This window comes from Lissotriton helveticus, chromosome 5_1 (assembly GCF_964261635.1).
Source record: "Lissotriton helveticus chromosome 5_1, aLisHel1.1, whole genome shotgun sequence".
Taxonomy (NCBI): Eukaryota; Metazoa; Chordata; class Amphibia; order Caudata; family Salamandridae; genus Lissotriton; species Lissotriton helveticus.
The window spans coordinates 1,915,408,909-1,915,434,147 of NC_136065.1; the positions used below are offsets into that span (position 1 = coordinate 1,915,408,909).

At 44.7% G+C, this 25,239-nt stretch overlaps 1 protein-coding gene across 1 annotated transcript in view; it reads left to right on the plus strand.

The window, feature by feature from the left end:
• Positions 1 to 25,239, plus strand: part of LOC144756007 (keratin, type I cytoskeletal 16-like) — a 43,514-nt gene that overhangs the window by 14,212 nt on the left and 4,063 nt on the right. The window contains exons 3-6 of the mRNA XM_078645482.1: positions 1,181 to 1,337; positions 4,188 to 4,349; positions 20,691 to 20,816; positions 24,810 to 25,024. Coding sequence (XP_078501608.1) covers positions 1,181 to 1,337; positions 4,188 to 4,349; positions 20,691 to 20,816; positions 24,810 to 25,024 — 660 coding nt within the window. The remainder of the gene's footprint in view (positions 1 to 1,180; positions 1,338 to 4,187; positions 4,350 to 20,690; positions 20,817 to 24,809; positions 25,025 to 25,239) is intronic.

The following is a 25,239-nucleotide window of genomic DNA, read 5'->3' on the forward strand; positions in this document are numbered from 1 at the left end:
GCACAGCATCCAAATCTTTGCTCAGAGTTGAAACTTCCTGGTGCTGTTAGGGCTGGGCAGGATCACGAAGGCTGGTTCCTCTGCAGATCCTATTGGAAGGAGAAACGCTTCCCCTGTGGCTGGATTTCACTGCAGTGTTCAGGCCGGTCACTTGCTCCGAAAGAGCAGAGCAGGGTCGCACTGGTGGTTGGATGCTGCTGGTTCTCTGCTGTGAGCTCTGACTCCAGTGGGCAGAGAATGGTCGTGGTGGTCCTGTTTGGTCCCAGTGATTTGATTTCCACAGTGGCTGGCACAAGAATGCTGTTGCTGCTCTGGCGTGCAGAAAAGAAATCGAAATCCAGATAGAAAAAGTCTCTCTTTATAGGATCCCCTTCGCGCCTCAACACTCACCTGGTGTGACGTCACTCGCAACTGCTCCATTAGTTAAAAGCAGGCATGCGCACATCTTTTTCACACTAGTGCGCATGCTCACTCGAAAGCCACAGTTCATGGAAAAACTGGACTGTCTGTTCCAGGGCACGAAAACAGAGCCCAATAAGGACCAGATTCGATATCCCTTTTTAAAAACCGCCTGTGCTCAACACAAGCAGGATCCGGCCGACTTAAAGCCCTGAGCTGCAGGGACTATTCCTGCTGGGATATAATGGACGAGCTCACCATGCCCTCCGTTCTGAGAAGGCACTGTGGGTGGACTTGTCCACTATTACCGACGTAGGGTAGGGTGTGTCCTCAAGGACTTTAGGACCAGTTCTTGAAATGGAAAAATAGAAGTGCAGGTACTCTGAAATGTGCCGGTACTCTCCAATAAAAAGAATTATGCCTCTCTTGAGAAGCGCAGGTAATGTCCCTCTCAAAATAAAAAAGGGCCGGTACCCAGTATTGGACAGTACCTGCCCATTTAAAGCGCTGTTTAGGACACTATCCAACCATGGAGACTATCTCAAAATGTAGTCGCATTTCAGAAGTTATGACCAATTCTGAACAGAGAAAGAGTTCAAATGTTGACATCATATCTGAAGAGGGACTTCTCACATGTGGAGACAACCACTGCAAAGAGGAGAACTTTACACTTGGAGACTCCTCTGGTCACTACTACCATATTTAGTCTCAGTTTATAATCTGCATTGGAGCTGCGGTGCCTTATTTACAATCTATAAATCTTTCTTTCTTTCTTGCCTAGGTATGAGAATGAACTATACTTCCATCAATCTGTCCAGGCTGATATAATCAGCCTACGCCGGATTCTAGAAGAGCAGAACATGGCCCGTGCGGATTTGGAAGTCCAGATCGAAACCATGACCGAGGAGCTGACCTACCTGAAGACAAACCACCAAGAGGTAGGTATAAGTAAAGACCACACAATTTGTGGTGATCTGTGGAATTCCTGACACCCAGCAAAGCTGTGGGAGCCAGATCAAATGTAACCACTAGATTCAAGTCTTCACATCTCTACATTTAGTCGACTTAAAGCGGGAGGCTTTCTGTTGTGCTCAAGAACTTTAGATCTTCCAATCATGCGAGTGTGTGTGAGTGCATGAATCAAAGAAGGTTTCAGCAAAGCATGGTATGTGGAGATAATCCCATGTAGATGACAACTTCACATACGCGATGGAAGCAAATCTTAACCAGAAGATGACTTTTTAGAATCCTGCAGAACTTACAATGGTACTCTGGTATATTGATTCAATAATTGTTGATGTGGAAGTCGGGTTACTGTGCCACACACAGTTGTGTAAGTGGAAGTAAATTCACGATGCATAGTTGAGAGTGATCACTAGATGCACCAACGTGCATTTATACACATGCAGCAAGAGGGTAAGGTAGTAAACAGGTGTGCAGCTTTCCAAACTCACGCAAGAGATAGAGAGAAATAGTACCATATCCTACACTAAATACACCCAGGAATACTCAATTGTACACACGTGGGCCTTTGACCCACAATGATACAGTTCAGAAACAACACAGCATCCTCATACCATTTATACACCTTCAAATGGTGACCATTTAGATAAAATGCCTCAACCTGAAAGGACGGTCCTTTTATAGTTACCCTGTTGCCTGAGGTCACTAAAACAGACACAGGGGTCAGGTGAACCCTCTCAGGGAGCCAAAGCATGGTGCAACCTATTAATAAGAGGAGAGTGGGTGCCAGACTATGCACTGGAAGGTCAGTTGTGTAGATGCACAGCACTGGCTGCCTGCCTGCCAAGTTCTCTTCGTGATTTTGGAGCGCCCACAATGGTGGAGGTGAGCTCAATCCACTGGAGGCTCAACTTGACAATTTCAATGTCCACACCTGTCCTCATAGAGCTTGAACAAAGAGGGGGGTTGCATGGTCAATTTATCTGAGGACGTATATGGTCATTTTCCGTGGTATATGGACTTTGATCCAGAAATATGATTTAGTGAATTAAGTGCTTGTTGCTGGGCCTGCTGTTGTCTGCAGGTCCATCAGACCCAATCCAGATGAGCGTACAAAAGCTTTCATGCTTCTGGTAAATTGAGTTTCCCAGTATAGCACCTGCTGTTTACAGCGCATAGACATGTTAGAAGTGTGGCATGAAAAGCTATATGTAGGACAAGCTATTACATTCTCTTACACGTAGGAGCAGATTAGAACGAGCGAGGACCATACCATGAGCCAAATTTACAACATAAGAGATATACAGCTTTACAACTGCCTTACTCCAGTAAATACGAGTTATTACCAACTGTGAACATCTGCTTTTTGTGGGTGCGTAACTTACTCATAAAAGTAGAACTTACACGCTTAAGTTTACACTCAGGTTAGTACTTCTAGGTATGTTGCAAATGAGTGGTTAGGGATATCCAGTGCAAATGTATTGAATATTAATGTACATTTGTAAGTGCTTTTGTCATATATATCTGCACACACTAAAATGTCCAGCCCCAGAAGTGTGAAAGGAGCACAAACCAAAAGCCACAAGGCGGGAAGGGAAGAGGAAATTATTTGTGAGCATACAACGTAGTGTAAGTATACAACGTAGCAATAATAATAACAATAATAATAATATTAACAACAATAATAATTATAACAATAATAATAATGATAATGATGATAATGAATTAATGTTAATGATGATGATTATTATAATAATAATATAAATAGTGATAATGATGATGACAATAATAGTAATAATAATGATAGTGAGGATGATGATGATAACACATAATAGTAATGATAATAATAATAATAATAATAATAATAGTAATAATAACGATGATGGTAATAATAATAATGATGATGATGACGATAATAATAATAATAATATTAATAATAATAATAATAATAATAATGATTATGCTGATGATAATAACAATAACAATAATGCTAATAATGTTAATGATAATGATGATGATGATGATGATGATGATTATGAAGATGATGATGATAATAATAATAATTGGTTGCCACAGTTTTGGTATTACACACACTGTGAATAACAGAAACGACTATTATCCTGCTGAGTGGTCAGGGCCGGACTGGCTACCGGGCAGTTGTGTGTGCTGCCGAGCTGGGGGTTGCTTTCGTTGATAGGGACCTGCATGGGAAAAACGAAATTCGTTTTGCTTTTTTTATTTCAATGCGCACGCAGGTCCCCATCAACGAAATAAGCCCCCACCACAGAGAAATTAGCCCCCAACTCGGCAGCACACACAACTGCCCGGTAGCCAGTCCGGCCTTGTCAGTGGTGCTTATCTAACCCACCTCATAATGACAGGAGGTTGATTCAGACCTGTCAAGGTTTAAATATGCAGACTTCATATCGCAGAGATGTCAGCTGGGAGGGTTTAACCCAGACTTTTGGTTTAGGTGATTATGCTCAAGACGCATATTCCCGGGATATTTCAATGTAAAAGATTTGTATTGTATTCCCTATGATATTCCCTATATTACTCAATTCCTGTTGTCTCTTATTACTTTGAAATAATAAAATATGTTGAACTAAAATAATGAAAACAAGATTATATATGGCAATTACAAAATATGGGTCTAATATTCTTGTCCCGCTAAATGTTACTTTTGTCATGACAGGATAGAAGGACCACCTTTCGGTTGGCCACAGATATGCATATCAGATTAAACCCCTATGGCGGACTGCTTGGAGCTTGTCTGAGCTGCTTACGCTTCCAGATATAGCTCACACATGTTTTTCTTGTTACAGGAGGTCAAGGAGCTACAGGGCCAGGCTGCTGGCCAGGTCAATGTGGAGATTGACGCCGCTCCAGGGGTCGCGCTTACCAAACGCCTGAAAGACATGAGGGCCGATTACGAGATACTCACTGAGAAGAACCGCACGGAGGCCGAGCAGTGGTTCATCCAGAAGGTACCATTCAGGAAGAAAGAAAGGGGTGTGGAAAGGGGAGGAAGGAAAGGCGGGGAAGACGCATCAAAGATGAATGTCCCACACTTGCTGGGCCAGTCTCCTGTCGCTCCCATTGCACATGCTCAAATGCTTAATATGGCCATTCTTCTCGCTATATCCCTCTCTGCAATGTTGTCCCATCTCTCTTTCCTTCAGCCTCTACTGTTCTCCACCTGTATGCCTCTTGTGGCATCTCTGAGCCCATCCTTCGGCCACTTCTTAGTGTTGACTCCCAGACACTTTTATACATTCTCCACTCAGATTCATGACTTTGGCTCCAGCCTCCTATCAGCAATCAGTCCTGGGTGACCTCACAGACTCATCACTTTAGCTCTAGCATCTCTGGGATTCTGTTTTCCAAGATCCCTCTCATGGATGTCATTTAGGGGTCGCCAGGGGTCCCAGCTTCGACCCCTGGATTGCCCCTTGCGACCCGTGGCACTGCCCTTGCAGCCCCTAGTCCCAGAGGTGGAAATATCATTGCCAGGAACCCAGTGGCAGCCCCTCCTTATGAATGAATCTTGGGAATCCACTTTCTTTGTGTTCTCTCAATTTTTTTATTATACTAATCATGAATAATATTTCACACACCATTAGTGTAATAAAACATGGAGTACAGTTAGCTGGACTATGACTTTCCATGGCAGCTGAGGTAATTCAAAAACATAAACCTGCTTATCAGGTCTCGCATAGCGAAAGCAGCGCATGCGCTCCTCTCGCTATTGCGAGTACCTTTTGGAATCGATTCTGCCGAGGGCTTTTATGCACGCGCCTGCATGGACAAACATGGCTGCAAAAAAAATGCCACTTCGCTCATAGCTCCGATCCAGCATGTACCCTGCAGTTCCCCCGGGGCACAAGCAGACATCCACTTCTGTCTTTTTGCTGACCTGCAGTTCCCCCGGAACACAAGCAGGCATCCACTTCTGTCTTTTTGCTGCAATCAGGTTGTTTAAATTGTTTACGTGCCGCTGGACACTGATAAGCTTCAACAACGCTTTGTTTTTCAGTAGGCAGCTGCATCTGTATACTATTGGGGTTGTATGTTTAAAGCTGCCATAAATGTTGTGCGCGGCAATATCATTTCAGCGGACAGCATAAAGCTTTTCACCAAGCTTTCTTTTCCGGTAGATTTGCCCTTTTAAATGCGCTATCACAAGCATATGTTTTTCACACTGCTCATCTTTTCCCTGCACTTTGTTTTTCCATAGGTTTTAAAAGATGCGCACACACAGGAGCATATGCTTTTTGTACTGTTTACGTGTCGCTGGGTACTGTGGAGCTTTTCACAGCACTTTGTTCATTGGTACAGTTTTTAATAAGCGCACACACAAACGTATGTTTTTGTACTATTTTGGTGCTGTTGGACACTGCGGAGCTTTTCACAGTTCCGTGATGTTATTACACTGGACACTGCTAGCTTTTTCTGGCATTTTGTCCTACGGTAGGTTTTCCTTTTTACGGGTACACACCATTGCAATGCGGAAAAGTAAGGGACAAACGGAGATCAGCTCGCACAGGATCATATACCTGTGAGTCTGCTCTCTTCATCAGCCTGCCATTGTCCAATCAGGGGGTGTACCCGGGGGCAGGTCTGAATTGTGGGCACCACAGTGCTCTCTGCTGAGGGTTCAAGTACGGTATGGGGCAAAAACTTGATACAAATGCATAGGCATAGGTATCACCGGCTCAACAGCCGAAGTAGCACCGGGACCCAGGAGTACAGGGGGGTTTCATGCCCCTACCATGCATGGATTCAAGGATGTGGCCTAACGGCTACAGCAGTCGACTTTGAGGCTGAGTAACAGGCTTCGAGTCTCGGCAGGGACCCTCAACATCCTGTGATTCTGGGCAAATAACAAAATGAGTGTGTCCGTCTGTAACGCAGTTGGTAAAGCGCTCTGATACCTTCGGGTCGAGTTCGCGCTCTGTAAAACTCCCCAAAAATTTGCTGTCCAATAAGTTGGGGACCATTGCTCCTAACTTAAGCTATAGTTCGTGACAGCCTTGTTACGTGACTGGAAATCTGGGTGGACAAACGGGTACTGGAGGGGTGGTCACGTGAGAGTAGGTAGGAGTGTGGGCAGAGGGCTTTCCACAATCTGAAGGGCCAGGAACAACAAGCATGTAGGCATGGGGCGCGCAGTGAGGGACATCTGGCAGCGCAGAAAGTTGAGGCCCAGCAACTCACAAACAGATAAGGCTTATGCGGGCACAATCAGGTGAGGTAAAAAGAGGAAGAGCAGGATTAGGTGAGGTGTAGGGGCTGACACGTTGTCATGTCAACGGTCGTCTCTGTCTCCTAACCTTGGAATTCCCTTGAAATGGCATGACTTACCTGCCCGAAGAAGGGGGGGTAGTGTTTCTAAAGAGAGGCTAATGATTGAATGGTCTGGATACACTCATATTTGCCCCTCGTGCTCATGACTTGGAGGTGACGAGGGCAAACCCAGCGGGCAAGAAGAGTGCCACTTTTCTAAAGATTACAAGAAGGTGATACCAAGAAAGGAGCCGAGAAAAAAGTGGGCAAGCAGACGACATTACTGTCACCGATCCCAACATAGTGCCAAGACTGAAAAAAAAAAACAATGATTAAGTACTTTTTTGATTTTAAAAGGACCTTTGAATTTTGACAAACCTCTTTGTAGTCTTCCCAACTTAACTTTGACCAAATCCCCCACAGAGAAGGGAGAAGAATCAGGTACGAAAGGAGGAGAAATAACTTCAGGCTGTTTTTCCTTTAAAACACCCTGTTGGGTTTGCAAAGTGACAACATCTCTCATCCATGAAGGAAACAACTTTAAGCCAGGATCACGTCCCCTCATTAATTGAAAAGGAAACTGATCTCCAACTGCCAAAGGAGTAGTGCGGTAGGCCCACAACATCTCATTGACCATCTTTCTAACAATACACCCACTACTAGAAGCCATTTGAATAATGCCCTTCACAACCTTGTTGGCTCTTTCACATATCGCATTACCCTGAGGATTATATAAGGATGTACGATGGTGTGAGATACCACATTCCTTTAAAAATACTTGCATATCCCTAGATGTAAATTGAGTTCCGTTGTCAGTGATGATGACTGAAGGTAGACCCTCATATTTAAAAAGATTCCCTATAAACCTGATGGTACTTGATGTAGTGATGTCATTAGTGAAATGCACAACCAACCATTTCGTAAAAACATCAACTACAACTATAGCGAATCTGTCCCTCTCATTCAACTCACTCATTGGGCCAATGAAGTCAAGGCAAATAGTGTGCCAGGGTAAACAAGGACTCTGAATATGTGCATCAGGAATAGATTTTGGAACTGTTTTCAGGCGTTTTTCACCCTCTCTGCACATTGGACAAATCTCAATCCACTCCACCACCTGTGAATCAATGCCTGGCCACCAAAAGTGATCCCTAATGCGGCGTTGAGTGAGAGTCTGACCCATGTGACCTTCATGTGCTAAAGCCAACAATTTGTTTCTCAGACCAAAAGGGGGTATGAATTTCTCTCCCTTAAGTAAGATGTTGTTCACTACTGAAAGTTCATCCAAATCCTTAATGAAAGGTCTAACAGAGACGGAAACAGAACTTTCATGCCTAGAACCCAACTTGATAAGCCTAACTACCTCCTGAAGAGTTTGGTCAATAGCCATTACCTTCAACCAATCACGAGCTGAAAAAACTCCCTCACCAACAAAGACAGCGTCCTCAACCGAAGCAACAGCCACATCATCCATGTCCAAGGACACTTCCGAATCATGAAATGTGCGCCAGTCTAAAGACAATCTCGAAAGGCAGTCCGCCTGTACATTCCTCCATCCTTGGATATACTCTACTGAGTACTGAAATTCTTGCAGCCTGGCTGCCAATTTCATAAGCTTGGCAGAACCCTTACCTGCCCCTCCCGGGGAAAGAACTTTGATAAGAGGCTTGTGATCTGTCCTCATAATGAATGTCATGCCCCAAAGATACGTCCGGAAATACTCTACTGCCCAGGAAGCGGCTGGTGCCTGCCTTTCGATGACCGAATAGTTCTTCTCAGACTCAGTAAGAGTCCTCGAGGCAAAAGCAACAGTAACCTCAGATGTCCCCTTTAACTGTGAGACCATAGCCCCCAATCCATGTGCGCTAGCATCCACTGTGACTATGGACTTGTTATGGACATCAAAAGAAGACAACACTTTAACATCACATATCTCTTTCTTGATGTTGTCAAAACACTCTTGCTGTTGGACGCCCCAGATGAAACTCACTCCACGTTTAAGCAAAGACCTAATACAAACAGTCTTATCCGAAACATTTTTGACAAACTTCGAATAGTATTCGATCAGTCCCATAAAGGAACGTAATTGATCCTTATCAACAGGTCGAGGAGCAGAATGGATAGCCTCACACAAATCTTTTTTGGGTTTGATGCCAGAAGGGGTAATGGTATAACCCAAATAATCCACCTGATCCACCCCAAACAAACATTTATCCTTACGCAAGGTAAGACCAGCAATGGATAATTTCTCCAATACAACTTTGAGTGTGGAATTATGTTGAACTTCAGTTTGACCATAAATTAGAATGTCATCTTGAAAGTAAACAACATTTTGCACCCCTCAAAGATGCTAGAAACCATCCGTTGAAAAACACTCGCTGCTGAATTAAGACCAAAAGGGAGTCGAGTGAATTGATAAGTTCCCCAGGGAGTGATGAAGGCTGTTAAACTCTTTGAATCTTTATGTAAATCAATCTGGTGGTACGCACTTCTAAGATCAAGTTTGGAAAAAAACTTGGCTCCGTTGAGTGTGGTAACAAGTTCAGCTATGTTGGGCAAAGGAAAGGTATCAGCCACAACACACTGATTAAGAGACCTGAGGTCCACACAGAAGCGGAGCTTGCCATCCGATTTTTTCGTGACGACAATAGGCGAAACCCAAGGAGAGGCCTCCACAGGTTCAATCACACCAGAAGTTAACATGTCATCAAGAAGATGTTTCACTTCATCCCTGATGACAATGGGAATTCGTCTTACTTTGTGAAGGACAGGAATTGAGTCTTTCCTTAGTATAATCTTATGAGAGTAGCCTAGGCTCTCACCAAAAACAGTTTTGAAATTAGAAAGGATAGAATACAACTCAATGTCCTCAACAATCATAACTTGAGGATCAGCATGGGGAGTGACAATAATAGAAAGGTCATACTGATGAACCCACCCCAGAATGGCAGGACCAGATACTGAAACATAGACCTTCCCTTGAATTTGTCTTGAAGAGAAGTGGATGTTTGCTTCAAAATAACCAAGGATGTCCAAAGGTTCTCCCTGGTACCCACCCGGAGAAATGTCCTTTGGGAGAAGTGGCCCCATGCCCCACACCTCCACAAAAACACACTTAGGAATGATGGTGTAGCGTGAACCAGTGTCCACCATTAAATGAGCATCTTTATCATTAATAGTAAACAACGCTTTCGGTCTGTTTTTCCGTTTGTACTCTTCCTCATGAAGACAGTCATCCTGCCCCACCACCAAAATCTTATTTACCTCATCAGTGACCCTTGGAATATCACCCACATAAGACACTGAAGAGTGAACTTTACCTCTACAGACTCTTGCATAGTGCCCTAACTTGCCACACTTCATACACTCTTGTTTAGCAGCCAAACAAAATTTGGAGTCAGAAGTGTGACCATAACTACCACACCCTAAACATTGCTTAGTATTAACAGGTTTAGATGGGTTTTGACTTTTGACATTAATTGTTTTTTTGTTAAAAAACTTCTTGTGCTTAACAACGGCAATATCTTCTTGGTCATCCTCTTCATGTGGACATAGCATTGAAGAATAACAGGATACTTCACTCACATCGCTAGAAACCACCCTCTTTTCAAGTTCCTTCATACATCCCTCTGATTGTTCCACAATCTTGGCTAATTCAATAGCTGTCTGTAAAATCGGATTCTTTGCTACCCACAAACGTTCCTGAATTTTCTTATTGTTACACTGGACTCTGAGTTGGTGTCTAACCAACTCGTCGGTCATATTACCAAACTTGCACTTAACAGACATTTCACGCAGTCTGGACACAAAATCATCTATAGACTCACCCACTCTTTGACTTTTTGTGTAAAACTTATACCTATTCATAACAAGGTTTTCTTCCTTAGAATATCTTACTTCTAAATGAGAAACAGCTTCCTTGTATTCATCTAAAAGAGCTTGCGCACCAGCTTGAAGAACCTGTGGTAAGAATTTAAAAACACGCTGACCTTCTTTACCCAGTGAGCTCAAAAGAAGAGCCTTTTTGCATTTAGCAGAGTATTCTTGTGCATCTAATGCATCCAAATAATTAACGAACATGGGAAACCAATCCTCCCATGATATGCTAGGTTGACCTGGAATTGGAAGAAAACTAGGTGGCAAAACAACTGTGCAATTTTGTAAAGAGACTTGGTCAGACATAATGCAATTAACAGAGAAACATGTAATGAATGTTAAAATAGAAAAGAAAACAACAAGGCAGAAGTGTGACCTGTCCCAAAAGCGTTTAAAGAAAAGGAACGCTTTCAATCAGTTAGTTTGACAAAGCAAACGTGAAGTTTCAACAAAGTACCTGACCAAAAATATGCTTGCCGTGTCCAAAATAGGAGCGTGTGTGAACTTGGATATGAATCTCCTCAGAGCGCTGACATGAAAACGCTGTATGACCAAATCACAAACCACGCAGTATGTTCAAATAACACATCGCCGACTGAAAATGAATGCGCAAAAGACGTGTGCATCGTCGGAGAAGATAGCGTTGCTGGAGGTGAATTGGTTACCAGAGCAACCAAAATGGCTTCCCAACACGTAATGACGTTGCGTTGACGTTTCTCATGTTACGTCGCGTAGACAGGACTGAAGGACGTTCTCAGACGTGTTGATTCGATAAGCAGCCAGACGTCATCAAGGCATTCACCAACTCCCCCACAACATTCTAAAACATCATCAGACGGCAGAAAGGAAGAGACGAGAGCAGAGCACCGCAGTTCGATGGAAGAGCGGAACTTGAAGAGAGAGGTAGGTGAACAGAGAAGAGAGAATGGATCCGACTGGATCCCTCAACTCCGCCACCTTCCCGGAAGACTGGAAACACGCTGAACTCACCGCCCTTCTGAAGAAACCCACAGCGGACCCCACCGAACTCAAAAATTACCGCCCCATCTCGCTCCTTCCATTCCCGGCCAAAGTCATCGAGAAAGCTGTCAACAACCAGCTAGCCGCCTTCCTCGAAGCCAACAAATACCTAGACTCCTCACAATCTGGCTTCCGAGCAAAACACAGCACTGAGACCGCCCTCATCGCAGCAACAGACGACATCCGAACTCTACTGGACAATGGAGACACAGTCGCCCTCATCCTCCTCGACCTCTCTGCAGCATTTGACACAGTCTGCCACAGCACCCTTTTACAACGCCTCAATAACATCGGAATCCAAGGAAAAGCACTTGAATGGATCACCTCGTTCCTCACCGGAAGAACTCAGAAAGTCCGCCTCCCACCATTCAAGTCCGAGGCCACTGAAGTCATATGTGGCGTACCACAAGGATCCTCACTCAGCCCCACCCTCTTCAACGTATACATGAGCCCCCTCGCGGCCATCGCCCGCCAACACAACCTCAACATCATCTCTTACGCGGATGACACTCAACTTATCCTTTCTCTCACCAATGACCCCAGCACCGCCAAAACTAACCTACACGAAGGAATGAAAGAAGTTGCCGATTGGATGAAACAAAGCCGTCTGAAACTGAACTCAGACAAAACAGAAGTCCTCATCTTAGGCACATCCCCCTCTGCTTGGGACGACTCCTGGTGGCCGGAAGCCCTCGGAAAAGCACCCATCCCGACAGACCACGCACGGAACTTAGGCGTCATCCTGGATTCTTCACTCTCCATGAATAGACAAGTCAGCGCCGTATCCTCTTCCTGCTTCAACATTCTTCGCATGCTTAGAAAAACATTCCGCTGGATCCCCACCGAAACAAGGAAAACAGTCACCCATGCCCTGGTCACGAGCCGACTGGACTACGGAAACACCCTCTACGCAGGCACTACCGCTAAACTCCAGAAGAAACTCCAACGAATCCAAAACGCCTCAGCCAGGATCATATTAGACATCCCACGCAACGAACACATCTCTGGTCACCTTAAAGACCTCCACTGGCTACCCGTCAATAAGAGGATCACTTTCCGACTGCTAACCCACGCACACAAATCACTCTACGACATCGGACCACAATGCCTCAACTCACGACTATCCTTCTACACCCCCTCCCGCCAACTACGTTCTTCCAGCCAAGCCCTCGCCACTGTACCTCGCATCAACAAGACCACCATGGGAGGCAGATCCTTCTCATACCTGGCTGCTAAAACATGGAACTCACTCCCCGCTTACCTTCGCCTTACCCAGAACCACCTAGCATTCAGAAAGCAACTTAAAACGTGGATATTTGACAAGTAATCCTCCTCCCCTTTCTAAGCGCCTTGGGACCCTCTGGGTATGTAGTGCGCTATATAAATTCTCTGACTTGACTTGACTTGACTTGACTGAGACAGAATAAGTATGTTTCAGTGGCAAAGTCTAAGTTGAACTCAGTTAACACTATAACTGAGTGATCAAAGTTCGCCAGCACACGAGGCAGAAATGAAAGATAAAAGTCACCTTAATTCTGTAGTCTTGCCAGGTATTGAGGCGGAAGTTGAAGATTTCGGATGTAATAATTCTCTCAGACGTCTTTAGTGATGTGCCACGCTTAGTTCAACAAAAGCAATACCGAAGAAGATTCACCTCGATCTGGTCCGCTCCTGGCTCTTAAATTTTGCATTAAAAATGCAAGGTTCAAGTTCAAGTCGCCAAAAAGTTGTAGTAAATGAGTTCCAGTGGCCAAATAAATAGAGTTGAAAGAGTTCTTTATTCAAGTTAAGAAGTAGAGCAAGAGCAGACCCTCTACTGCAGCAGCAACCAGTAAACTGCCACAGCATGGAATCCACAGTATAAACAAACCCAGAATACAGAATATAGAACATCATGCAGGAAAGTTCTACAAAGACTAGAAAGGTAACTTACAATGTACTACACATCTCTTTTCTCATCCCATAAACCTTTTCAAAGCACAGGATCCGCAGGCCACTGGAAATGCCTCTCCCCCCGACCGCTCCCATAGACCTTAAAGTTTACGTGTGTCTGTCGGGGACCTGTGGGTAGCTCTCATCAAGGCCATGTGACTTATCTTTAAGGGGACCTCTGTCTACCTATCTCACCCCTCATCATTTCACCGGACAGCATAAAGCTTTTCACCAAGCTTTCTATTCCGGCAGGTTTGCCCTTTTAAATGTGCTATCACAAGCATATGTTTTTTACACTGCTCATCTTTTCACAACGCTTTGTTTTTCCGTAGGTTTTTAAAGATGCGCGCACACACAATGCTTTTTGTACTGTTTACGTGTCGTTGGACACTGTGGAGCTTTTCACAGCGCTTTATTTATCAGTACATTTTTAAAGAAGAGGATGAGGATGTGGTCTGTCGGCTAGATTGCCGACTTTTGGGACGCGTCCATCATCCTTTGTTTCTGGGCAAATCACTTAACGCCGACGACACCCAACTGATCCTCTCCCTCACCAGTGACCCCGCCAACGCCAGAACTAGCCTACACGAAGGGATGAAAGACGTCGCCGAGTGGATGAAGAACAGCCGCCTGAAACTGAACTCAGACAAGACTGAAGTCCTCATCCTGGGACCAACGCCCTCCGCCTGGGACGACACCTGGTGGCCTCCGGCCCTAGGCAGCGCACCCAAGCCAACAGACCACGCACGCAACCTGGGCTTCATCCTGGACTCCTCCCTCTCGATGACCAGACAAGTCAACGCCGTCTCCTCATCATGCTTCAACACCCTACGCACGCTTCGTAAGATCTTCAGATGGATCCCGACCGAAACCAGGAAGACGGTCACTCAGGCACTCGTCACGAGCCGACTGGACTACGGAAACACCCTCTATGCCGGAACCACAGCCAAGCTACAGAAAAGACTCCAACGCATCCAGAACGCCTCCACCCGACTCATCCTGGACATCCCCCGACGCAGCCACATCTCCAGACACCTGAGGGACCTGCACTGGCTTCCCGTCAGCAAGAGAATCACGTTCAGACTCCTCACCCACGCACACAAGTCCCTCCACCACCTGGGCCCCAAGTACCTCAATGACCGCTTGACCTTCTACACGCCCACCCGCCAGCTACGTTCGACAAGCCTCGCCCTCGCCGCCGTACCACGCATCCGAAGAGCCACCGCCGGAGGAAGATCCTTCTCCTATCTGGCGGCCAAGACATGGAACTCCCTCCCCACCCACCTCCGGCTGACCCAGGACCATCTCGCCTTCAGGAGACAACTCAAGACCTGGCTGTTCGAGCAATAGCAGACCCCCCTTCCCCCAAGCGCCTTGAGACCCTCCGGGTGAGTAGTGCGCTATACAAATGCTGTGATTGATTGATTGATTGATTGATTAATCTCCCCGTGCCTGAATGTGTCCTTGTGTAACGTAACCAGTGATCATGTAAAGCGCTCCAATACCTTCGGGTTCGAGTTTGCGCTATATAAATCTGCAAAAAAGAAAAAGAAAATAAGAAGCGCACACACTAGCGTATGTCTTTTGTACTATTTTGGTGCTGTTGGACACTGCAGAGCTTTTTGCGGTTCCGCTATGTTATTACACTGGACACTGCTAGCTTTTTACGGCATTTTGTCCTACGGTAGGTTTTCCTTATTAATGGGCACACACCATTGCAATGCGGAAAAGTAAGGGAGAAACGGAGATCAGCTCGCACAGCATCATATACCTGCGAGTCCGCTCTCTTCATCAGCATGCCAGTGTCCAATCAGGGGGTGTACCCGGGGGCAGGTTGGAATTGTGGGCACCACAGTGCTCACTGCTGAGGGTTCAAATACGGCATGGGGCAAAAACTTGATACAAATGCATAGGCATAGGTATCACTTGCACATAAGCTGCAGTAGCACCGGGACCCAGGATTACCGGGGGCGTTTCATGCCCCTACCATGCATGGATTCAAGGATGTGGGGGAGCGGCTACGGCAGTCGACTTCGAAGCAGAGTAACAGGCTTCGAGTCTCAGCAGGGACGCTCAACATCCTGTGATTCTGGGCCAATAACAAAATGAGTTTGTCCGTCTTTAACACAGTTGGTAAAGCGGTCTGATACCTTTAAGTCGAGTTCGTGCTATATAAAACTCCCCAACAATTTGCTGTCTAGTGGGTTGGTGACCATTGCTCTTAACTTAAGCTATAGTTCGTGACAACCTTGTTACGTGACTAGAAATCTGGGCGGAAAAACGGGGTATTCGAGGGGTGGTCACGTGAGAGTAGGTAGGAGTGTGGGCAGAGGGCTTTACACAATTTGAAGGGGCAGGGACAACAAACATGTAGGCATGGGAGGGGCAGTGAGAGGCATCTGGCAGCGTGGAAAGTTGAGGCCCAGCAACTCACAAAAAGATAAGGCTTATGCGGGCACAATCAGGTGAGGTAAAAAGAGGAGGAGCAGGAGTGGGTGCTCATAACTTGGAGGTGACTAGGGCAAACCCAGCGGGCAAGAAGAGTGCCGCTTTTCTAAAGATTGTAAGAAGGTGATACCAAGAAAGGAACCAAGAAAAAGTGGGCAAGCAGACGACATTACTGTCACCGATCCCAACACATTGCCAAGACTGAAAAAACATTCATTGAAAATGCAATAGATCTCACCTTTAATTAATTTAAAGCCATTTGCTTTGCTAATGGTATTGTATAGCAAAGCAAATGGCTTTAACTTAATGAAAGGCGAGACCTATTGCATTTTTAATGCTTGTTAAATGTATGTTGTGTCCGTGCTGTTGGGTAAGTCTGTGTTTTAATAAGAGTGTGAGTGTATATAAGTGTGAATGTGTTTGTATGTGCAAGCATATGTGTGTGAGTGAAATTGAAGGGCAAAAGGTGCTTGATTTCACTTCCGCTACCCCTGGATTTTTGGTGAATTGCCGTTCCTGCTCCCTCTCTCCATGCCTATCTCCAGGCTTCGCTTCCTGGTACTCCCTCCTCCCGTGCTCTCCTTTTAATAACCTTAGTACACTCTAACTTCTCTTCAAACCATCCATACTGCTGTGTCTCCTACTTCACACTGAGATTTCCCTGAGCTTTCTTGGGGCTGTCTAAAAGATGCTTTTTTGTTCCCCAATATAATAGAACTCATGCAGTCGGCTTCAGGAGGATGGAAGACTGACTGCGCCTGTTGGGTTTGAACCCGTGAATATGGGGTCAAGCAGGTCCTTTTGGTGACTGCATTAGTATCGAGCTCTCACTGGGTCATCATCAGAACTTTCTCTGCTTAATAGACTCAAATGCCATGATTGCTCAGTGTTTGATACACTCCTTCTACTCCATTTTAATTCTGCTTTTCCACCCTTCTCTCTCCCAAGCTCCAGAATGTCCTTCTTTCTCTAACCCACTACTCCAAATGTGATCTCCTTCCACAACATTCGAGATAAGGACCTTACGCGCTTCCTTCTCTGACATGTCACTTTATAATCATGTTGTTCTGTTTAAATTTTTCATATAGTTATAATGCACTAAGCCTTTAAAAACTGTATTTAACCTTTTTACAACATCACTACTCAGCAGTAATAAGAAAATTACATACTGTACTGTAACAAGTTATTACAGATAAGCTGTGACGTGATATTTTAACCAAATAAAAGTTGCATCCTGGTGTTTATTTTGAATAGGACATGTTACAACGCACGCATTTACAATGTGTGCCATTACAACACATTTTTACAGCGCTAAATCCATTACAACAAATGTCATTTACAGCGCAGGCCATTACAACGCATAATCCATTACAACGCAAATTACTATTCTAAGTCCGCCGGGGCGTTACTTTGGGGAATAGGTTGTAATGGCATGCATTGTAATGACATGCACTGTAATGGATACTGCATTGTAAATATTGTGTTGTAATGAAGTGTTGTAATGCATGCATTGTAAACAATGTCTCCCGTTTATTTTCAAAGCATGGTCTCAAGATTGCTCCCTACATCTGGAACAATAAGACCATTTTCATAGCAAGGAACAAGAGACCAAAGGGTTGAAAAGGGAGCGATGGAAAGATAATATAATCAGGTATAAAAGATACAAAGTACCCACTACTAAACATTGTAAGAATATTACACGCCATGTAGAAGTCCAAGATTATTTAAAATAACTAAGGGCCTGATTACGACTTTGGCATTGCTGCGCCGGCTTTCTGCTGGTACAGCACTGCCAAAGGCACGCAAGGAGCGCTTGCCTGAATACAAGTTCAACTCCTGCAGGCGGATGGCCTTTTTGGCTTTCCCACGGTGGTGTTCTGAAAAAGGGCACTGCAATGGGAGTGGCAAAAATGTTCCAGCACGGCATGGATTTTTTAGTCCATGCTGTGCTGGAATTGGAGGTGCAAGTAGACAGGGGGCCACAGTTTGTGCCCCCCTGAATGATTCCCCATAGCAGGCAGCATGGGTGCCCTTAATGGGCACCTTTATTTCCCCACCGCCTGCCTTTTCATGACAGGCTCACTGCCATGAAAAGCTGGCGGTCAAGGAACTCGTAATATGCTCAGCGGGATTGCGACTTTCTCGCTCAGCATATTGCATTACCCCCTCTGCTGCACCACCACCAGGGAACTGCGGTTCGCTGGCACAGCCAGCGGTCCACCGGCAGAACAACTCAGAGAGTCATAAGCCAGTGGACAGACCACCACCACTGTGAGCCTGGAGGTCCTTGGGCCGCCAGACTCGTAATCAGTCCCTTAGCTTTTAGCCTTGCTCCTCTAGTGGTCAAAAAGTCTTTGGGGCAGATTTACAAGAAACTGACGCATGTGTAGAGATGCGTCAGTTTCCCTGCACCAGCCTGTGATATCCTTGCGTCACCATGGATGCAACGTATTTACAATATGGCGCACTATGGCACATGGACTGACAGATACGCTCGAAATTTTTACACTTTTGTAGGCCCAAAAGTCACACATTGGTGGAGTTGTCTCTCAAGCACGACGCAACTCCAGCAATGCATGTTGAGGCCTATACATATTGTACTGTGTCACTCCTTACGCCTGCAGTGGCATCCTAGAAGTGGTGCAGTGAAGTCTTGTAGAGTTCACTGTGTCACTTTTACGAGGCTTTTCTGTGTGGGAACGCCCACCCTGCATACATTATACCTGACACAGGTATAATGTGATGTAGGGCTTTACAACATGACGCATCACCCTAGATGCGTAACGTTGTAAATTGACTGCATTGTTTACGCCGCCGCTGTGCCATAAAAGTGACGCAACAGTGGCGCAAAAGTGTCGCAATGGATTTCTAAATCTGCCCCCTTGTACTTTCATTAAATTATGGATGGAGTATTTTATACCCTATATTTGGGTCAATTTTTGTACCTCTGTACAGTTCTTTTTAAAAAGCCCTTAATTACTACAGCGCGATGAAAGTATAATAATGAATGAAAAAGATTAAGTAGGTTGAAAGAAGGTAAGGAGGAAAAGAAGGAAAGAAGCAAATGAAGAGGAAAAGGAAAATAAGAATAGAATAACTGCCAACAAAGTAAATAAAGAAAGGGAAAGAAAAAGAAACAATTGAAGAGGGAACAGAATAAATGAAGCAGAGAAAAAAGAAGTGAAGAAGGTACAGGAGAAAGAGAAGGAGCAAGGTGAAGAGGGTAAGGAAAGAGTGACATTCGAATGGAACAAGCAAACACTGCAATGTTTGCTGGAAGAAATAAGGGGAGGAAGATAGGAAGTAGTTAACAAAAGTAGTGATGAGAGAACTAAAAATGAGGCAAAGAAGGAAGGAAATGAGGAAGTAGAGAAAGAAGATGGGAAGGATGTAGTAAATGAAAGGAGGAACGAAGAGTTGAGAAGGAGAAATGAAGACAGAAGAAAAAAATATGTACATCAATTTGGCAGAGCAGATACTTAAAAGAAAAATGAAACGTGGGAAGAAAGAAAACTACTGTCACTTAAATCCAGTGGCGGCTCCTCCACTATGGTGTCACCTCACTGCTTTTAAGCAGTGCACAGCACGAAACATAAAATTATAATAACTTTAAGTTATTATCATTTTATGCTTTGTGCTGCTTTGGGCGGGCGGGGCTGCTCTGCTCTCGGAATAGGGCAGACGAGGACTGGTTTGCCCACTCCCAAGTGTGCAAAGACTGTTTGGTTGGCCCTCTTGTGCCGCCTAAACCAGTCAGGCGCACTGCCACCTTCCCTGTTCTCTGCATGGAGAACATGCCCACCCCTCCAGCCCCTGGCTGAGCGATGTGTCAAGGCACTCAAAATAATCACAATGCTGCATTGCAGAGTTATGATTGGTCAGTGGGGCCTGGCTGTGTTTTTTGTTCCAAGACTAGGAGAGCAGGAGGAGAGACGCGTGACCCAGGGCAAGGTAATTTTATTATTTTTATATTACGCACCCCAACCACCCCGTGTGACTCCCCCGCCTCGCGACTCGCCCCGCATGACTCCTCCCTGCTGCCCCACCACCCGCAAGTTATGCTGGCTGACACTGCTTAAATCACCACTAACTAAAACCCATGGGGTTCTTACGTCCCTATAGAAAGAACAAAAACAACACAAATAAGAAAAAATGCAGTTTGAAAGGAAGAGATCTGTAATGGAAGACTGGAGAGAGACTAGGAGAAGAAATTATGGCAGGCCACAAAAGCTAAAAGGAACTAAAGAGAGACACATAGGCCCTAAATACATATAGAGGAGTTATTTATTGCCCCTGATGAATAAAGATACCACAGAATACGTTATTTGCCAGTTGTGATAGATAACACCTAGTATGCGTTTATGGAAAATAGCATGCAGATTTTGGTGTGTATACACCAAAATCTGCATGATATGGTAAATTCAGTATGTTTCACCTGATTTCTGCAGGTTTAACCTGCTAAAATGTTCCCGATTTTGGGTTATTTAACGCATCCGATAATTATAAAATGCATTAAATAAGACCAAACTTGTAATTCCGTTCCATTGATGTTTATGCAAAGGATGGCATTTACCTCCTAACTTGTAATCAGGCCCAAAGATACAAGTGAGAGATAAGCCAAGATAAAAGAATGAACCCGTGAATGTTGACAAATGCACTAAAATCCCAAAAGCTGCTTTAGCCTTTTTTTGACAGACACTAGATGCAATAAGGAGGCTGTGCTTCACTGTAGCTAACCACTTATTGCTCTTTGCTTCTCCTTGTAGAGTCTTGAGTTGAAGCGGGAGATGACCAAGGGCGTCGAAGAAGTGCAGACAACAACCACCGAAGTATCCGAGCAAAGGCGTCTAGCTCAAAGCGCAGAGACCGAGATTCAGTCCCAACTGGCCATGGTAAGGGCACTCTGCTGGTTGGAACACACAGTCAGTCCATAGAGGGTACTCACGCTTATTTATTTATGTCATTTATAAAGCGCACATACACCGTGAGGTACCTTGGCACTAGTTGGGATCAACTGAATCAATGTAAGCCCAAACTGGGCTTAATACCTTAGTGTAAGAATGGCAGAGCTCTTGAAAAATGTCCTGAACAGGAGGTCTGCCTCCCTTTAGATCTCTCCTGGAAAGAGTCGGGGGCCTCATTTATGAGAAATGACGCATCACTGCCTGAAAGCAGCGATGCGTCACTTCTCAGTGGGCACTCCTTGCGACATTCCTGATGCGTCATATTTAATGTATGACGCATCATGTTGCAAGGAGTTAGAGATACGTCAGTATTTCTGACGTATCTGCAAGCGTATCTGCAAGCGCAAAAGTGACGCATTGCTGGAGTGTGTCACAAAAGTGACACAACTACAGCAATGCGCCCTTTCACATGGGCAAGCCCCATGTGAAAGGGCATGCGTCAGTCTTACGCCTGCTGTGAGGCAGGCGCAAGATTTTGACGCAACGGTGTCCTAAAAGTGATGCAGTGAAATCTCATAGATTTCACTGCGTCACTTCTACGAGGCTTTTTGCGGGGGAACGCCCCCCTGCATACATTATACCTGACGCAGGTTTAATGTAGCGCAGGGGTTTACAAAGTGAGGCATCTACCTAGATGCGTCACTTTGTAAATATGGCGCAACAAGGCGCATTTTTTATGCCACTGGTGCGTCACAAAAAGTGACGCACCAGCGGCGTAAAAGTGACGCACAGCCTCATAAATGAGGCCCCTGATTCTTATTTCAACCAGGGGTTTTCCAGAGTTGTAAGGGGAATGGAGCACCCCCCACAGTTATTTGAGGCATAGAGGAAGGGATTTCTCCACAGGGAAAACGTATTTGCCCTGGAGAAAACAAGTGCTATTTCACAGGGAATTCTATTCTCCCTGTGTGTGAATATATCACACGTCCTTCCCACGAATATTCATGGAAACCTGCACCAAGGGCAACTTTTCATGTATAATCCTGGCAATGTTTGTGAATTGAAGAAAGTAGTAAATCTACACTTAAACGTAGATGTACATGTGTAATGTGTTGATTTAATACTTTCCTTGGGAACCAGGCCCAGTATATTTGGGCAAACTCAGTGGGTCCGATTCAAAAAAGTAATCTGAGACAAAATCCCAACTTTACGACTTTTAGTCTTCACAAAGGGCATTTAGGAGTACTGAAATTAGGATTCCTAACTTTAGTACTCCTAAATGCATTTTGTGAATACCGAAAGTCATAAAGTTAGGATTTTGTCTCAGATTACTTTTGTGAATCGGGCCCAGTGATAGGATCTGCCTAGTGTTCTACCATATTGTGAAGTGGAATAACAGATATCCATATCTGTGCTAGACCGAAAACAGCCATTCTCAGCATAGTCCACAAGTAAGAGTGTGTGGATTTGTGTAGTCATTTGCACAATTTTTGTGATATTTCGAGAAAATGACCAGTTTGCCACTGCTCCCAGTGAAAATTAGATGCAAATACGTTGTGCACAAAAATTTATGGACAAGACTTTTTCTTGAGGGCATAAATTAAGCAAATCACATGGGGCCAGATGTACGACCCTAAATCGGCCCGTTTGCGACCGCAATTTAGGGCATGGCATGTACAAACCTCATTTTGAGAATTGGTAAATTTTACTGATTTGCAAAATGATGTTTGTGACTCGCTATTAGGAAGGGGTGTGCCAAGGGTGTCCCTTCCTAATAGCGACTCACATTTGTGTGGATGAATGTTTTGCATTTGTGGTCACAAAAACTCGCAATTTGCCACCTACTTCAAGTAGGTGGTAAACCATTTGCAAACGGGTAGGGGTCCCCAGGGTACCCCTTCCCCTTTGGGAATGGGTCAAAAAATATTTTTTAATGGCAGGCAGTGGTCCCAGGGACCACTGCCTACCCTTACAAAATGAAACTGAAAAGTTTCCTTTTTTTTTTTAATGCAGCTGTTTTCACAGACATGGTAATCTGCTGACCCCAGCACGCCACCATCCCTGTGAGTGCTAGCTATTCCTAATGGAGTTGCAAATTGTGCCTGCCTTATTAATATTAATGAGGCATGCAATTTGCCACCCCATTAGGAATCGCAACCAGTGTCTGAGACACTGTTGTACATCCCAATTTGCGAGTCGCAAATTGCAAGTCGCAAATGCGACGCAATTTGCAAGTCGTAAATTGGTGAGTCGTACATCTGGCCCGTGACGTGAACTTTCAGGAAAATATGTGCTCCAGAAAATTACAACATTTTTCTAGCATAATTACAATGTATCCTCCTAGGCTTACCTTGGAGTGACCATGAGCTATATGTTGATTAGAGGCAGAATGTCCTTTGTAAAAGAGATCCCTGGAAGAAAGATGGCAACTTTAGCTTGTCTACAGAATAGTGTGCCCTTTTAAAGTAACTATCACAACGTGAACAATGTGAGCCAAGGTCTCTGTTTTCTATGCCGTGCATGAAAATATGTGGTGCTCGTCCATCACCAGCCTAACTATCACCTACCACATATCATTATACATTATATATTAAATCAACGTTTTCTGTTTCAGCACACAGAAAACCATTATGCAAAAATAGTAAGAAAGATTTAAATGCAAAAACACACTTTGAAGTATAAGGCAACTGTGTTCTACTGATCTGGCTCACTCATAGGATTAAGAGTTCATGTGTTAATGCTGCTTCATGGGACACTCCAGTAATCCTCAGTCACAGAACAACCTGCCTAATGAACATTGTTTAGGCAGATTGCAAATTGCGAGCCCCTTTGATTGGATACAAAACAGGGATGGAGGCCTGCAAGGAACAACAGACCCCCATCTCTGTGTTTACATCCTCAAAATTGGAATCTTTCCATGTTAAAGAAGCGCGAGTTTCTTAAAGAAGCCAGTGCTGCTTTAAAACATAAAAGCGTCCCATCTGAAAAAATATCAAGGAGAGCAGCCCACTCAGGCAACCAGCACGATTCCCAAAAAGAACGAAGCCATAAAATGACCATTTTCCCTTCATCATCCCGATACCCCCTCATAGAGGTGTCAGTAAATGGACCAGAATTAAGGTTTGAAATCGCTGGCACATATCTCTCTGAATCGTAATTTGGAGTGAATGCCCCTTAACACCCCATAAAACTTGTGTATGCTTCAGTATGGCTCACAAAACCCTTTTTAAAAGATGGAAATTATTGTTGACTAGTAAACGTATTTTATGGTCGCCAGCCCAATAATTTTGCAAATCGCGGGGTTTGTGATTGCAAAATCCTCTAGCCCCTAGCTGCTGTTGAAGTTCGTTCTATCTCTCCTCTTATGTGTGATAACCCACTTATCCTCACCCATAATGAGCAGGGTCGGACTGGGAACCGCAACGGCCCTGGCAAAGTGCACGCCCCCCTCCAATCCCCCCCCCCCGGGGGTTTGGGGTGCGGCCGAGCTCTTTGCCAGAACCGGTTTTTGGCGTATTTTTTTACAGGGCCTATTTTGCAGGGATGTATGAAGTTACAACGCATACTTTTACCACGCATGCCTTTACAACGCGGTATTTACAACGAATACCTTTACAACGCATAGTGCTTTGGGGCGCTGAATAGTGAATAGTTTAATTTACTATTCCAACTCCAGTCCCCGTGGATAGTAGGGAAGGTGTTGGATATTAAATTAAATCTATTCCCTATCCTAGAGCGCCCCCAGCGCAATGCGTTGTAATGGTTTGCGTTGTAAAAGTTGCATCGTAAAGGCACTGCGTGGTAAAAGTTGCGTTGTAAAGGATGTTTCCCATTTTGCAGCTATGCTACAAATACGGCCCTGTAACAAAAACGGCCCCCAGGGGCCCAAAACCGGCTCCCACCCGTGCGGCTCACCGGGGGATTGCCCGGTGCCCGCTATGGCCAGTCGGCTCTGATAATGAGTACCGTTCATCGTTTCAGAAAAAAGCCATTGAAGAGTCCTTGACGGAGACAGAAAACCGCTATGGTGTGCAGTTGATGCAGATTCAGCTCATCATCACAACCACTGAAGAGCAGCTGTCACAAGTGCGGGGTGACATGGAGCGCCAGAAAGCAGATTACCAGCAGCTCCTGGATATCAAAGTCCGGCTGGAGAGGGAGATTGAGACATACCGCCGCCTACTGGACGAGGAAGGGTAAGTACAGGTGGAACTAGGCAGTATTCCCAACTTCTATAGGATTTCCTCACACTGTCTGCCTTAAATGGGAAAACAAGTTTATAGTCAAATACCTAATGTTTTACCTTCCTACTAAGACTCTTTCCATTCATATTACTTTTAATGTTTCTATAGTTTTATATTCTCACTTAGAAACCTTTAGTAGAGCTCCCAGCCTTGAGTTAATTTTTAAC